Source organism: Ascaphus truei, chromosome 4 (assembly GCF_040206685.1).
Source record: "Ascaphus truei isolate aAscTru1 chromosome 4, aAscTru1.hap1, whole genome shotgun sequence".
NCBI lineage: Eukaryota > Metazoa > Chordata > Amphibia > Anura > Ascaphidae > Ascaphus > Ascaphus truei.
In genome coordinates this window covers 398298004-398311629 of record NC_134486.1, presented here as the reverse complement: position 1 = coordinate 398311629, position 13626 = coordinate 398298004, and the positions used below count along the sequence as shown (strand labels likewise).

General features: G+C 42.7%; 1 protein-coding gene across 7 annotated transcripts in view; it reads left to right on the top strand.

Annotated features, from left to right (window-relative positions):
- EPHX2 (epoxide hydrolase 2) overlaps nucleotides 1-13626 on the top strand; it is a 384986-nt gene that overhangs the window by 44893 nt on the left and 326467 nt on the right. For all 7 annotated transcript variants that reach the window (XR_012801228.1, XR_012801227.1, XR_012801226.1 and 4 more), the window contains exon 6: nucleotides 4410-4484. Coding sequence is in view for 4 of the 7 variants with exons in the window: in XM_075598616.1 (XP_075454731.1) it covers nucleotides 4410-4484 (75 nt within the window). In the remaining 3 variants the exon portion in view is untranslated. The remainder of the gene's footprint in view (nucleotides 1-4409; nucleotides 4485-13626) is intronic.

Genomic DNA, 13626 nt, shown 5'->3' with positions numbered 1-13626 from the left:
TAGTTCATCCAGTTTGGGCAGCAGACTCCGGATATTTATATGGGCGACAGATAGCCCTTTTTGGAATTTGAAGGGGTTATTCTCAGGGGTATGGGACAGAGTTATAATGGGAGGGCCTGTGTTAGGTTCAATATCACCTGCTAAAGAGAGTAATAGTATGAGTAGAAATTTGAGTAGTTGTTTGCAAGTTGTTACTTTATGATGTTTGCCATTTGAGTGTGCGGTGGTTGGTGTGCTGTTTTTCAGGGTTCTCCACCAACATCCAGTAGATAGTGCAAGGCTTTTGAGTAATCCAGGGTGTATGGTGGTGTTGGGCGTGGACCAGGAGGGGGGAGTTTGTAGTGGATAGAGAGAGTAGCATTTCAACGAGGCCACAAGAAAGAACAAAGTGGAGGTAAAAAGTAAGGTTCATTATGCCAGAGGTAGGTAATGCTGCATGGAGCTGTTTTGAGCCAAGTGTGTGTGCAGACTAAACAGCAGGGGTGTGCCTTTACCTTGTCAAATGTTTTTCTGAATTGCAATGCTTGGGTCTATGCAGTGGGCTGAGTTAGTAGTAGTGCAGGAGGTAGTTGTGTGTAGTCAGTGTTGGGAGAGGCTGTAGTGAAATAAGTTATAAAGGGGTGTAGGTTAAATTGTGCAGACAAACAGCAGGGATCATAGTGTGGTCAGAATAGCTCACCGTTTGTTGCTTGTGTAGAAGTTTGCAGAAGGATGCAGTCCCAAGTCACCTCTAGTCCAACTATAGTCTAACTATATATTCTGACTTAAAAAGCTCATTTTAAAAATGCCTCCCTATATAATGGTAATGCAGGGGGGTATTGGTTTTATACAGCTATAGCAGTCCCATGACCCTCCCCCTCCCCAATAAATCAGCTTGTTCCAGTTGGTCAATTAGCAGCACACAATTAAAAAAAAAAAAACACCTTTTGATATTCACACATACCAAAATATCATTACTAAAGGCTGCTGCGTAATTTTTTTAAAACAGGACTTGCAGATCAGGGACATACCAAAATATCATTACTAAAGGCTGTATTTCTCTATATGGGGTTTATCTACAGGGTAAACAATACACTACAATGCCCACCTTCCCTTTAAGTCAAAACAAATAATAAAATAAACGCCTACTCCTCTTAGGAGACTAACTATACATGTAGTTTCATCCCTTACTAACTGGATGAATAGCTAAGCTGGTTACCACCTCAAACCAGGTACTGTTGTAGCTAAACATATACAGTCTCTGCACACAGCAATATAGTGTTTCTCTTATCTGTTACTCAAAGGTTATGGGGCAGACGTCCCCGCTTCAGCACGGTCTCCCGTCCTTCCTTCCTAGGGGAGCTCAGCCCCACGAGAGCTCAGAAACTCTCTCCTCTGTAGTTCCATTACTATGGACCGAACATTCCTTGCTTCAGCACGGTCTTGCGTCCATCCTTCCTGGGATTAACAACCCAGGCAGTCCCAGCAGGTTCCGCGACCAAAGTCGAGCGAGCCTAGGGGACTGTGTCAGCTTCCACAGCTGGGGACAACTTTTCTTTGTCCCCCTTCTCTGGGAACAGCAGTCTCTGTGTGTAGTCACTTCCTGACTTTTAAAACTCCATGAGCAACCAGGAGTTCAGCTTGCTCAATTGGTTTGCAGCTGCTGCTGGCTTCTCTAGGGGAATAAACTCTCTGTACGCTGGAAAGTCCCATAGCTGCCCTATTCTAGCACCTAGAGACAGTGATTGTATCACAATACATATATGCATACAAGGACAGAACGACCTAGGCGCAAACCAGGAGACAAAAAGAAGAATAAACGTAGGGTAGTATGTCTGCACAATTGCAAAGATTGATATGTGGTAGGTAACAAACTCACATTTTAGATGATAAAAAAGTGCATTTCTCCACACATGTTGTAACTGGATATAAAATAAAGGAATTCCACAGCAGTCTGGATACTCTCAATGCCTACTGGAATCCCCACTCCAAGATTCTCTGTACTGAAGCTCTTTCAGATTTCTTTCGGCACTCTTTGGGCACTCAGCATCCAGTGGTACTGTAGGTATATGGATTTATAAGTTGAAGTTGAAAAAACACATATATAGTGTAATTCTGTTTTTATTATAAAATTATATAATAGAATGGTAAGTATCTCACTTACACATTTCTATCAAACAATTCCTGCGTATCAAGGCAAAGGATATGTCCCTAAAGAACGGGTCTCTCACCTCCGTCTCGCTCGGCGTCTCCACACCTACGTCTCAGTCCTGCAGCCGGCTTCTCCTATCCTCACTTTCCACTTCCGTGTCACGTGATGTGATGAGATCTCTTCTCGCGGGATTTGGATGGGAATTGCCAGTTGAGTTACACTGAGCTTCCGAAGCTTACAGAGGTGACAGCTGAAAATCCTCTCCAATGTGAACGCACACCCTACGCGTTTCTCCTTGCGGCTTCCTCAAACCCCTGAGGAAGCTGCAAGGAGAAACGCGTAGGGTGTGTTCACATAGGAGAAGATTTTTAGCTGTCACCTCTGTAAGCTCAGAGCTTCGGAAGCTCAGTGTAACTCAACTGGCAATCCCCATCCAAATCCCGCGAGGTGTGTGTGTGTGTGTGTATCAGATCTAGACTGTATTTCATCTTCCTAATATTTTTAGGCTTGGGGGGGAAAACAAAGATAAATAAAAGGTTACTTTGGTGTTTTCACAAATAAAAGTAGAAGCTTTGGTGCACTCTAAGGTGGAGTCCCCGCTGGTCCTGAGCGCGCTCATGCTTGGAGAATGCTTGGCGCTGGGTGTCCTGCATGTACCCCTGCGGGGGGGGGGGGGGCATTGCGGGTAGTTGAGAGCACGGGAAAATATAATTTTTTTTGTTTAAGCGCGGGTGAGAGTATGTGCCCGCGCACGAGCGCGCGCACAGCGTGAGCGGGGACTTGCCTATGTCTATATATGTAAGTAACCGCCGCAAACACTGCATGCTCCGTGCTAGCGGGGACGCAGCCTAAGGCTGCGTTTTATAGTAGGCGTACGACGGAGCACATGGCGTCACATGCCTATCGCTCGAGCAATGTGTGCTATTGAGATGGAGGCTATAGGGAGGCGTCAGCCAGCTGGTTCGCCCTCATTGGCTGAACCGCTCACGTGATGTGGCTGTGGTGGTGCGGCTGCCGCGCGAAAAAACGACATTTGTCTTTTCAAAAATCTGCTGTGCGGTCTCTCTTCATCGCTCGCACGCATTATGTCCGGCCCGAGATAGAGCTGCTGCAATTTGTTCATGTCGCATGCGCCATCGCGCTTACTATAATCGCAGCCTAAGGGATGAATGTCAATGAATTTTGTTTCCTTGATTTTAAAAATCAAAATATAGAACTCTAAAAGAATATAAATATGTATTCAAATATATTCACATGTTACAAAAGTAACATTTACGGATTATAAAAACCTTTTGATTAAAAGGACACTCCTCTGCTGAGGATAGTGTAGAATGGGTTCAAATGATATGTGCTGTATATTAAATATTTAGATAATGTATGTGAAATAATGTCCAATAATCAGTCGTAGGTCCTTATTCTGTAAGGTGTGATAAGCGCATATGACATGCTATTGCATGAAAGCCCCATTGACTTTAATGAGGCTTTTCTGTGATCGGTCGTCACCTGTGCTTATCACACCTCAGAATAAGCCCCATAGAGGGATAGTTGAGAAGCTCTTAAAGTCTTCATGTGCTACTTCAAAAAGCGGCCTCCACGCTTGAGCTTTAATGCAGGAAACTGAACAAAAAATGGTAGCGCCGAGAGGGAAAGACTTTCTAGTGTCGTATATTGTAATTGTTGCTTTTAGTATAAATAAAAATGCACTCGCATAAGTGGTTGGCACTGATGCAGTTGCCATTCTTGCCGGGGTGGATACCGGGACACTTGAACAGGAATGCAGCTTCAGGTCTTTAAGTGCACACTGTGGCCTCGCGTCACTCTCCATGCTGTGCCTGGGTATTGCCTCTCCCTTCACTACTGTCCTTTTTGCATCCAATACATTTTGTGGTGCACCCTTTATGCAGTAGATGTCCATGTAAAAACGAATTCTTTTATATATTTTTTAATCTTCTATTCGATACATATTTCCTTTTTTTTTTTCTTCTAATAGTACTGAAGTTCACATTTATATGTGATAATTTTTGGAAAGACAATCTTTCAAGTCTTCAAGTGCAACCTTTCGAAAGATTCTTTAAAATATATTCAGTCAGTCCAGATGCTACCACACTACTACTGACGTGTTCATTTTTGCACAATTTCAACTAGACCGACACGGCGACAAGAACACTTTTTTCACGTGTATTTTTCTAAATATTGTATGTCTTATATGTTAAGTTACTTGTTGAAAGTAAATAATGAAAAGAAAAATAATTAAAATTATTTTTATTTTTGCTTTTAGCTTACTGAAAATGACAAAATGATGCCAACTCCAGCCAACCCTGAAAATGTAACTCGTGGATTTGTAACAGTTAAGGTATGGCTGCATGAATGTCATATTTAGGGACTGTAGCAGCTGCAGTAGATGCACTCACTAATGCTGTAATTAGTCACTTTAAGTCTGCATAAATCGCACTGGTGCATACCCTTGTTGTTGATGGCTAAAAAGAAGCAACATTATAGTACAACATTGCAAATTTGCTGCCACACTGGAAAATGCAGCACACGAATGTATGTACAGTAGTGCGGCCTACATATTGCAGGCCAAAAGGACTTTCCAACAAATAGATCACATAGTCGATATTTTTTGCATGTTCTTGTATAGTGCTGCTAGTTTTACGTAGCGCTTTCCAGAGACATTTTGCAGGCACAGGTCCCAGCCCTGTGGAGCTTACAGTCTATTTTTTGGTGCCTGGGGCACAGGGAGGTAAAGGGACTTGCCCACAGTCATAACTGGCCAACACCAGGAATTGAACCAGGTTCCCCTGCTTCAAACTCAATGCCAGTTTTTACTCACTGAGCCACTCCTCCCTATTGTAATTAATCATATTTGAAATCGTAAATGATTCACCTGTAACATTAGAAGAGAACCTTTTTGGCTTTGTTCATGCCCAAAACATAAGCTCCACAATTATTGCACGTAAAAAAAATCCTTTGGAATTGCAATTTAGACAAATTTTCTCTTAATCATTTTTACACGTATCATTTTTGTTCATGTTCTGTTAGGCACTTTGTGCCAATTTGTTCATAAGATATGGTGCCTTCGTCAAAACAAACTGGGGTCTTGCAGGAAAAAAAATTATTAGAACTGTATCCTGTTGAAGGATTGGCCAATGGTGTCCAATAATTCTTATAATATTGTTAAATTCTTTGTTATACTGCTTGATGATAAAAGGAATTAAATTAGTAGTCTTATCAAAGCCATTCTCTTTTTCTCACAGTCAGGAGTTCTTTCCTTTTAATCTTACTAACTTTAATCAACACATTGTCCAACAGCATCGGGTCATAGTCCATCTCTTAAAACCTCTGTTTTAGTAGATTGGCTTTTTCGTTATAAATGTGATGATCTGATGTACAGTTCCTACTGATTCTTCTCATCTGCCCGTATGAAATGTTCGTTAACCAATTTTTGTAGTGACAGCTGTTTCTGTACAGATAAGTGTTGCAGTCTACTGCTTTAAAATACGTTTTAGAATTAATATTACCTTCATCCACACAAGTCAATCCAAGAATTGTATCTCGGTCCTAGTCATACTATGAGAGAACCTCAAATTGAGATCATTTGAAATTTAGGGTATTACTAAAGTCCAAAGTTTCCTCCTCACTCCTTGCCATTTAAAGATGTCATCTATGTATCTGTACCAAACGACCAACCAGCAACGAATTCACTGCTCATCAAGACATGTTCCTCCTCCCATACTCCCATGAAAAGATTTGCAGATTTGCATTGCTCTGTTCGAACCTGGTGCAGATGGCTGTACCACCTATTTGGGGGTAATATAAATCATTAAACCAAATTTATTTTTAGTCAAAATATATTCTATACTCGTGATCAGAAATTTAGCCTTTTTCTTCATTGATTTTGTCCCTTGAGATCATTTTTTCTATGGCATTGATACCCTGTGTCTGCTCCTAGTATCTGAACCCAGAATGTTCTACCCTCACTATATATACCCTTTATTGACATCACTAGTCATCATGTCTTCTGGGGGAATGGTTAGGCTTTTACTTGGTATCCAATCACAGGTTAGACATTTGCATGGCTAGGTTTCTAGCTAATAAGGCTGGCTTCTTTTTGAAGTGAAACTTCTTTGCTGACGCCTACAGAGTTTTGATGGGGCAAATTTAATTTGTTGTCTCAAAACAGCATGACTGAAGTGCCGTCATGCACACAAATGTTTGCGGTCCTCGGCGCATGCACAGAAGGGTCCTCGAGCCAGCGCGCCTCAATGTTTCAGGCCGCCCAGAGATTGACTGCAGCGCATGCACAGAAGAAGAGGCAGAAGCAGAGATTGTCCCACGCATGCGCAGCATATGCGTACCAGCCACAAGCTCGGCGCGCATGCGCAGCAACCAGCCTGCCACACTTGGGAGACGGAGACAGACAGAGCCACACATTCTAGGAATTCACACTTAGTATAAATATAAAAGTGCAAATAGCTAAAATGGGGTGTGTGCCTAGCATGCGCTTTCTAAGTCAAACTTCTTTGCGTTTTGTCTCTGAAATTGTGTTTTAATTAAAAACGTCACCATCACAAACACAATATCTGTAACAAAAGTTTCACTTAAAATGCGCGTGCTCGGGGCACAACTTTTTTTTTTTTTTTTAAATATATTTTTATTATTTTTATCTACCCCTGATTATGAGCTTGAGTGGAAGTTCAAAACAAATATTTTGCAAGTTATTCCATACAGTTGTGAGCATGTAGGGCTAATTTGTACTTCATACAGTTTGTAGTCTGGAAGTAATTTCTTATTTCATTTATATGTATATCTCTGTTTTCAGTAAACCATGCAGGCAGCTGTTTTACACATTAGAAAATGCACTGCTGCACATGTTGTTTTGTTAGCACATAACCGTGTGAACATTTATTTTACATTTGGAATCTAAGGCTATGTAGTAATGGAAAATTACTTGTTGTTCATGTGATTTAAAATATGGGTACTGATGTCACAATGCGGATCCTAAATGTCACTTACTGTATGTCTGAAAGCACTTCTTCCCATTGTGTGATTTGTATTTTGTTATTTATATGATTGTCACGTGTATTACTGCTTTAAAGCGCTATGTACTCGAATGGCACTATATAAATAAAAATATACATACAGTGTATATATATATATATATATATATATATCATGCTAAACAGAGGGAGATATCGCACACTGAACAAGACATTGTGGTGTGTCTGCACTGTTACTTGCAAGGTAACAAAGCATAATATACAGAACATTTAGGCATTTTGAAACCTTAGGGTTTGGTTCACAACTGTAAAGAAACCAGTTAATGAAAGGAATGTAGTGGCGTTCCATAGGAGAATACTTTAACTTTATTAAAACACATATAGATGTTAATATGTAGCATATACTTCTATTCTCTCAATGGTCTTCTGACGTTCTGGGAGTAAGGACAAATTTACAAGGCAATCATTTCAGCCCAAAATTCAGAGGCAGAAATGGAGATCCACATTGTTTAACTGCTTGACCACTGTCCAAAATGGGCGCCCACTTAGGATCGGGGACACCTGGAAGGATTTTTCACGGGCTTTGTTTTTTTGTTTTTTTAAATTGTTGTTGATTCGTGCACTGGGGAGTAGGTATAAAGTCACTCACGGTCCTGGTCTCATTGCACCCCCCCCCCCCTGAATAAGATTCCTCTACGTCGGTTTCTGTTCAAATACATTTTTGATCATTACTTACTGAGTGCTGTCTCTTCTTTGCCGTTCTTCCGGATGGTAACAAATTTTCTGCATTTATTTATGGGATTACTGTAGCAACAGGCCTTTGTTTGTATACACTGTACTACCGGTGTGTTTGTGTGTGTGTGTATATGTGTATATATATATATATCACTCCCACTGACATATATCTGCTGTTATGTATTGTGTGTCTCACTCTGTTAGCGAAGTTTTGTACAGTCAGTCCTCGTTTTACGGCGAACGGCTTATCCGACGCTACTCAATGCATCCCTATTGCTGTTTTTACGAAACCTGAACGGCTTACCCGATGCTCTTACGACACTTTGCAAAATTGCTACAATTGCCCAATCAGAAGGCTGCAGGTCAGGGAAATCATTCTGAACAGTCCGTGTGAAGATTTAGTGGTTTATTTTAGGCCCTTAACCATGTCTTGAAAAAAGCAAAAGGGAGTTGCTCCAAAAAGGATTAGAAAATCTATTACTTTAGAGTCCAAACAAAACATAATAATAAAGCGCTCTGAGAAAGGAGAGATGAACACAGAAATTGGACGTGCCTTGGATATACCTCGCACAACTATTGTGACAGTAATAAAAGATAAGGCAAGAATCTTGGAACAGATTAAGGGCTCAGCTCCTATGCAAGGTACAACAATAAGGAAACGTGTTGGGCATATTGCTGAGGAAGAAAAACTCCTCATCATATGGCTGGAAGATCAATCCCAGCGTCATGTGCCCATTAGTTTAGCCTTAATTCAGGCAAAGGCTTTGAGTCTTTATGAGGACATTAAGCACCAGCATCGAGAAGGGTCCACTGCTGAAATGTTCACTGAAAGTAGGGGCTGGTTTATGCGGTTTCAGGAGAGGGGAAACTTGCATAACATTAAAGTGCCCGCTGAAGCTGCTAGTGCTGATGAGGAGGCAGCTAAAACCTTGCCTGTTACATTAGCCAAAATTATAGGATGGTGGCTATTTCGCTCATCAGTATTCAATGCAGCGAGACTGGGCTTTACTGGAAGAAATGCCAGTAGAAGCTACATTGCAAAAGAGGAAAAATCTATGCCTGGTTTTAAAGTTGCAAAAGACAGGCTGACTCTTCTGCTTGGATCAAGGTGATTTCAAGCTAAAACCTTTGCTTGTTTATTATGCAGAAACCCTAAGGCATTCAAGGGGTATGCAAAGAGCACACTTACAGTGATTTGGAAGTCCAACCATAAGGCATTGGTAACAGGGAGCCTTTTTGAGGGCTGGTTCCAGCATCATTTTACTCCAGCTGTGCAATTATATTGCACAAGGCAGAACGTTGATTTTAATGCATTGCTGCTTGTGGACAATGCTCCTGACCAACTCGTGTACCTGGATGACCACCATCCAACGTTCATGCCCCCCAACACCACCTCATTGATACAGCCAATGGACCAGGGGGTTATCGCTTCCTTCAAGGCCTACTATCTTAGATGAACATTTGCCCAGGCCATTAGAGCAACTGATGTGGAAGGAGGTTCAACCTTGAAAGAATTTTGGAAGGGTTACAACATTCTTCATACAGTAAGAAACATCGGAGAGGCATGGAATGAGGTCAGACAATCCAATTTGAATGGAGTTTGGCGTAATTTGTGTCCTTATTTTGTGGCAGATGTCCAAGGCATTACAGAGACTGTTGCAGAGGTTACAGAAACTGTTCTGCAAATGGCCAGAGATCTCAACTTGGAGGTGGAAACCTAGGATATTGAAGAGTTGCTCGCCTCACATTCTAACAAGTTGAGCAATGAAGACCCGATGCAATTAGAAGAGCAAAAAATTGCTGAAGAGAAGGCCCACCAATCTGCTGAAATGGCACAGCCACGTAGTTCTTTATCAACCAAAATGTTGACGGTGGCATTCAAGCACATTGAAAGCGCACTGGCCATATTTGAGGAAAATGACCCCAACATTGAAAAAAGTTCAACAGTCAGTCGCGGGGTGTCCAACCAAATCAGCTGCTATAGAGAGATCTACAAGCAGAAAAGGAAAGGATCTGTCCAGACATCATTTGAAGAGCTTCTTCAAGAGGCCCAAACCTTCAATTCCACCTACCACACCTGATGAAGAACAGCAGGTGCGCAAATTTCATCAGGACATGGAAGAAAATAAAATACAAACACCCAATAGTGCAATATTGTATAGTTCTATTGGGTGTTTGTATTTTATTTTCTTCCATGTCCTGATGAAATTTGCGCACCTGCTGTTCTTCATCGTTTGCTGTTTGGATTGAGATTGAGTCCTATTTCGGGAGCTGCACTTTAAGGACAGTATATTTGTTTTATCTCCTAAAGTGGTGTTATTTGCGCTTTATTCTTTTTGTTTTCATCCACCTACATCACCTCCAAGAAGTCCGTTATCTGTTGAAGATTCCCCCCCCCTCCTCCAATCATCTTCTTCCAATAATTGATGTATTTTTTTTGTTGCTCATAATGTATATTACTGTACAGAATATAGTTTTTATTTTAAAGTTCTGGATTCAATAAATATAATGTTTACATCATAATCTGTGTGTGCTGCATATCTTATTGCTTGTGTAAAATATTTTGTGTATTTTAGCATTAAACATGCCTTCAGGAACGGACCGTTTGATTTAAACAGTGTTCCAATGGGAAAATGTGATTCGCTTTATGACGCTTCGCTCTCCGACGCCATTTTGAGTAACATGTTGCATCGGATAACCGAGGACCGCCTGTACTTGTTTTTTTTTTTGCACTTGTATTTTATTGAAAATTTTACATGTTATACAGACATTTCATACCTTATCATTATAAAACATATGCAAAACAGTGTCCGTCTTCCATGCATTATTACTTTCAACAGAAGACAACAGGACATACTGGGAAGACAAACCAACAGACACACATCACAAACCTGACGGGCAGGTGATGGTAGGGGTATCGGGGGGGGGGGGGGGGTGACCTTCCACCGTGGCAACGCTGGGATCTCTGCGTCTTCCGGCCCATCGCTTCCTGAGGGGCCAGATGTATCCCCTGCGGCACCCTTTTCTCCTTCATGAGACTTAGTTTAGTACAACTCCGATATTTCTAGTTTGTCTTGTACACCTATTTCCTTGCTACTTCCCCAGAGGAGAGCGCATTTCTTTCTATTATTGCCATATCTTGGACCTTTCTATCCCCGGTACTGATCCCATGGCGACGGATACATCTTTGTCCAGCCCTGTGAGTACAGTCTTGATTGGTGCACGCCCCCTTGACGGCCGGGTCACGCTGACGTCATCATGGGGGAGTGTTCAGTCTGCGGAGAGGTGTGGCTGTGGCTGCAGTCCTCCAAGACAGCTCTATGCTGTATTGCCAGGGATTTAGACCTAGATGTCTGACGTCACTAGGGGGCGCCATATGGTCGCTCTGACGTCATCAGGTGGGCGTCAACATCCTGGTTATGTGGCAGAGCGGGGAGGGGTGAGTATCAGGGGGGTGGTATATATTTTGACCGTTTTCTTGTGTTTGGTAGCCTTCACCTTGAGAAAGGCAGTATTTGACTGCCGAAACGTTGGACTTTATGGCATATTAAACCTCCTTTTGAGTAAGACTGTGTGCCTGCTTTTATTTGGAGGTCACGAGGGTTCCCGCTATGATATGCGGGTCCAATCCCCAAGCGGAGGGAGTGTTCTGCTCTGTGTATGTGTGTGCATGTGTGGGTGCGTATATAACTGTATTGGTGTGCCCACATTCTGTTCAGACACAGCCTCCCTACCAGTAATAATTGACATGCACCTACAGCACCCTGCCACATTGTTGAGATGGACTTCTTGGTTCCGCAGCAAATGGGCTATGTCTGAATGCTTCTCCCAGAAAGGGGCCACTTTTTTAACTCCTTTCCCCCCCTCCCTCCTTTTGTCCCCCTTCCTTTTATTATTTATATATCCCTTCTATGTTTTTCTTATATTTTTATTCCTCCCTTTGTTTCTTTATTATTAAAGCTGCATCTAGCAATGCCCCCTGCATCTTGTTTGGAGCCCCCCTTCCCCATCATGAGTCACTGCCAGCTCGTACAATCTCTTTATGGTCTTCTGTTTCTCCCCTGGATCTCTTCTTCCGCGTCGGAGAGCAACCATTGCTCATGTGAGATCTTTCCCGGCATCCGCTGTAGCTCCTCCTGTTCCGTCCGGTTCCGTCACCATCTTGAAGGTCCCGATCTCCCTCTATCAGGACTTCTCACGAGATGTGGCAACTCCTCCAACGTCATCCGTCTCCGCCTCCTTCTCCAGATGGCCGCCATTCCTGGAGGAGCGCTGCTGGGGCTGAGGGGTGGTGAGTCAACTGACCTTAACTGGTCTCAAACTGGGCTCGTAACTGTAGCGCAACAACTGGAACAGGTAAGTAATAGTAGTGTTCTATAGCTTGGCTCCTGACCTCATTTAGGGCTGCGGGTTTGTTTTTTCTTGTCCGCTTTCCTGGCTTCCTTCCACGACGGGTCCGGCGCCGAACCCCCTGCAGTTGCTTCGTCAGCAACCCCAATTTGATGAGAAAGTTCCCTCCGTCTTCCATCCGTCGCAGCTTGCTGGCCACTCCATTTTGGATCACCATTAATCCGAACAGATAAAGCCACCGGTATCGGGTCCCTTCTTCGCGTAAGACTTTGGTGATGGGGGCTAACTGCTTCCTTTTTAGCAAGGTGGTGGGAGATATGTCCTGGTAGATTTGAAGCTTGTACCCCTCAAATTCCACATTACTCCTGGTCATTTGGCTGAATGCCTCTTTCACTTTAAAAAAAAAGTGGAATCTTGCAATAATGTCCCGAGGGGGGTCCCCTTGCTGTGGCTGTGACCTCAGGGCTCTGTGGCACCGATCTAGATGGAGATCTTGCTCCGAACGGTCTGGCATTAAGTTTTGGAGCCATTTTCCCATAAAATCCTCAGGGTCCGTCTCGGTCTCTGGGACACCCCTCACTCTCACGTTATTTCTGCGGTCCCGATTGTCGGCATCCTCCTGCCTATCCATGAGATCTCTGACCAATTCCTTCACTTGTGCCACTTGTTTATAAGTTCTATGGAGGGCTTTGACTGTGGCGTCCATCTTTTTTTCGAAGGAGTCAGTTCTCTTTCCTATCTCACAGATGTCCGCTCTTAATGCCACCAATTTTGATTGAAAACATCTTTTTATGTCTAGGCAGAATTCCAACATATCTCTTCTCATTATCTGGTTGTCTCTGCTAGTGTCCTCCCTGTCGTCGTCCTCCTCCGATTCGGAGCTGCTTCGCGCCATTCCCTCCTGGCTTTTGGCTCGTGCTGAATCTCCCTTAGCGAAGTAGTCTGTTAAGACCGTGGAGGTTCTCTTTGATCAGGTCGCCCTCGACATCCTGGGTTAATAAGGCAACTTTGAGTATGTCTTGATCGTGTGTCTGTATGCACTTTAACGCTTATTTTATTGATTTTGCCGCCGGCTGTGAACGGAGCTAATGGCTCACATGTCCATGCAGTTCAGCCGTCGCGCATGCGCCTCCCGCCTGTACCTTTTTAAATGGATAAAGGGAGTTGTTCATACAGTGTATGTAAATATTGAATAGGTCTCTATTCACATGCACAATAGACCTGTTAGCGTTCCAGACTCTTATTTACACCTTTGAAGAACTCTTTGGGTCACTATGTGCTCGGCTACCAGACATACATACATTTAGCCCCTCCTTGGATTAACTTTCTGGAGTCTCCTTAGAATATTACAAATTTGTATCAAACATAAAACTGTAAAGATTTTTGAGGTCAAGTTTCTTAATAAAGTAA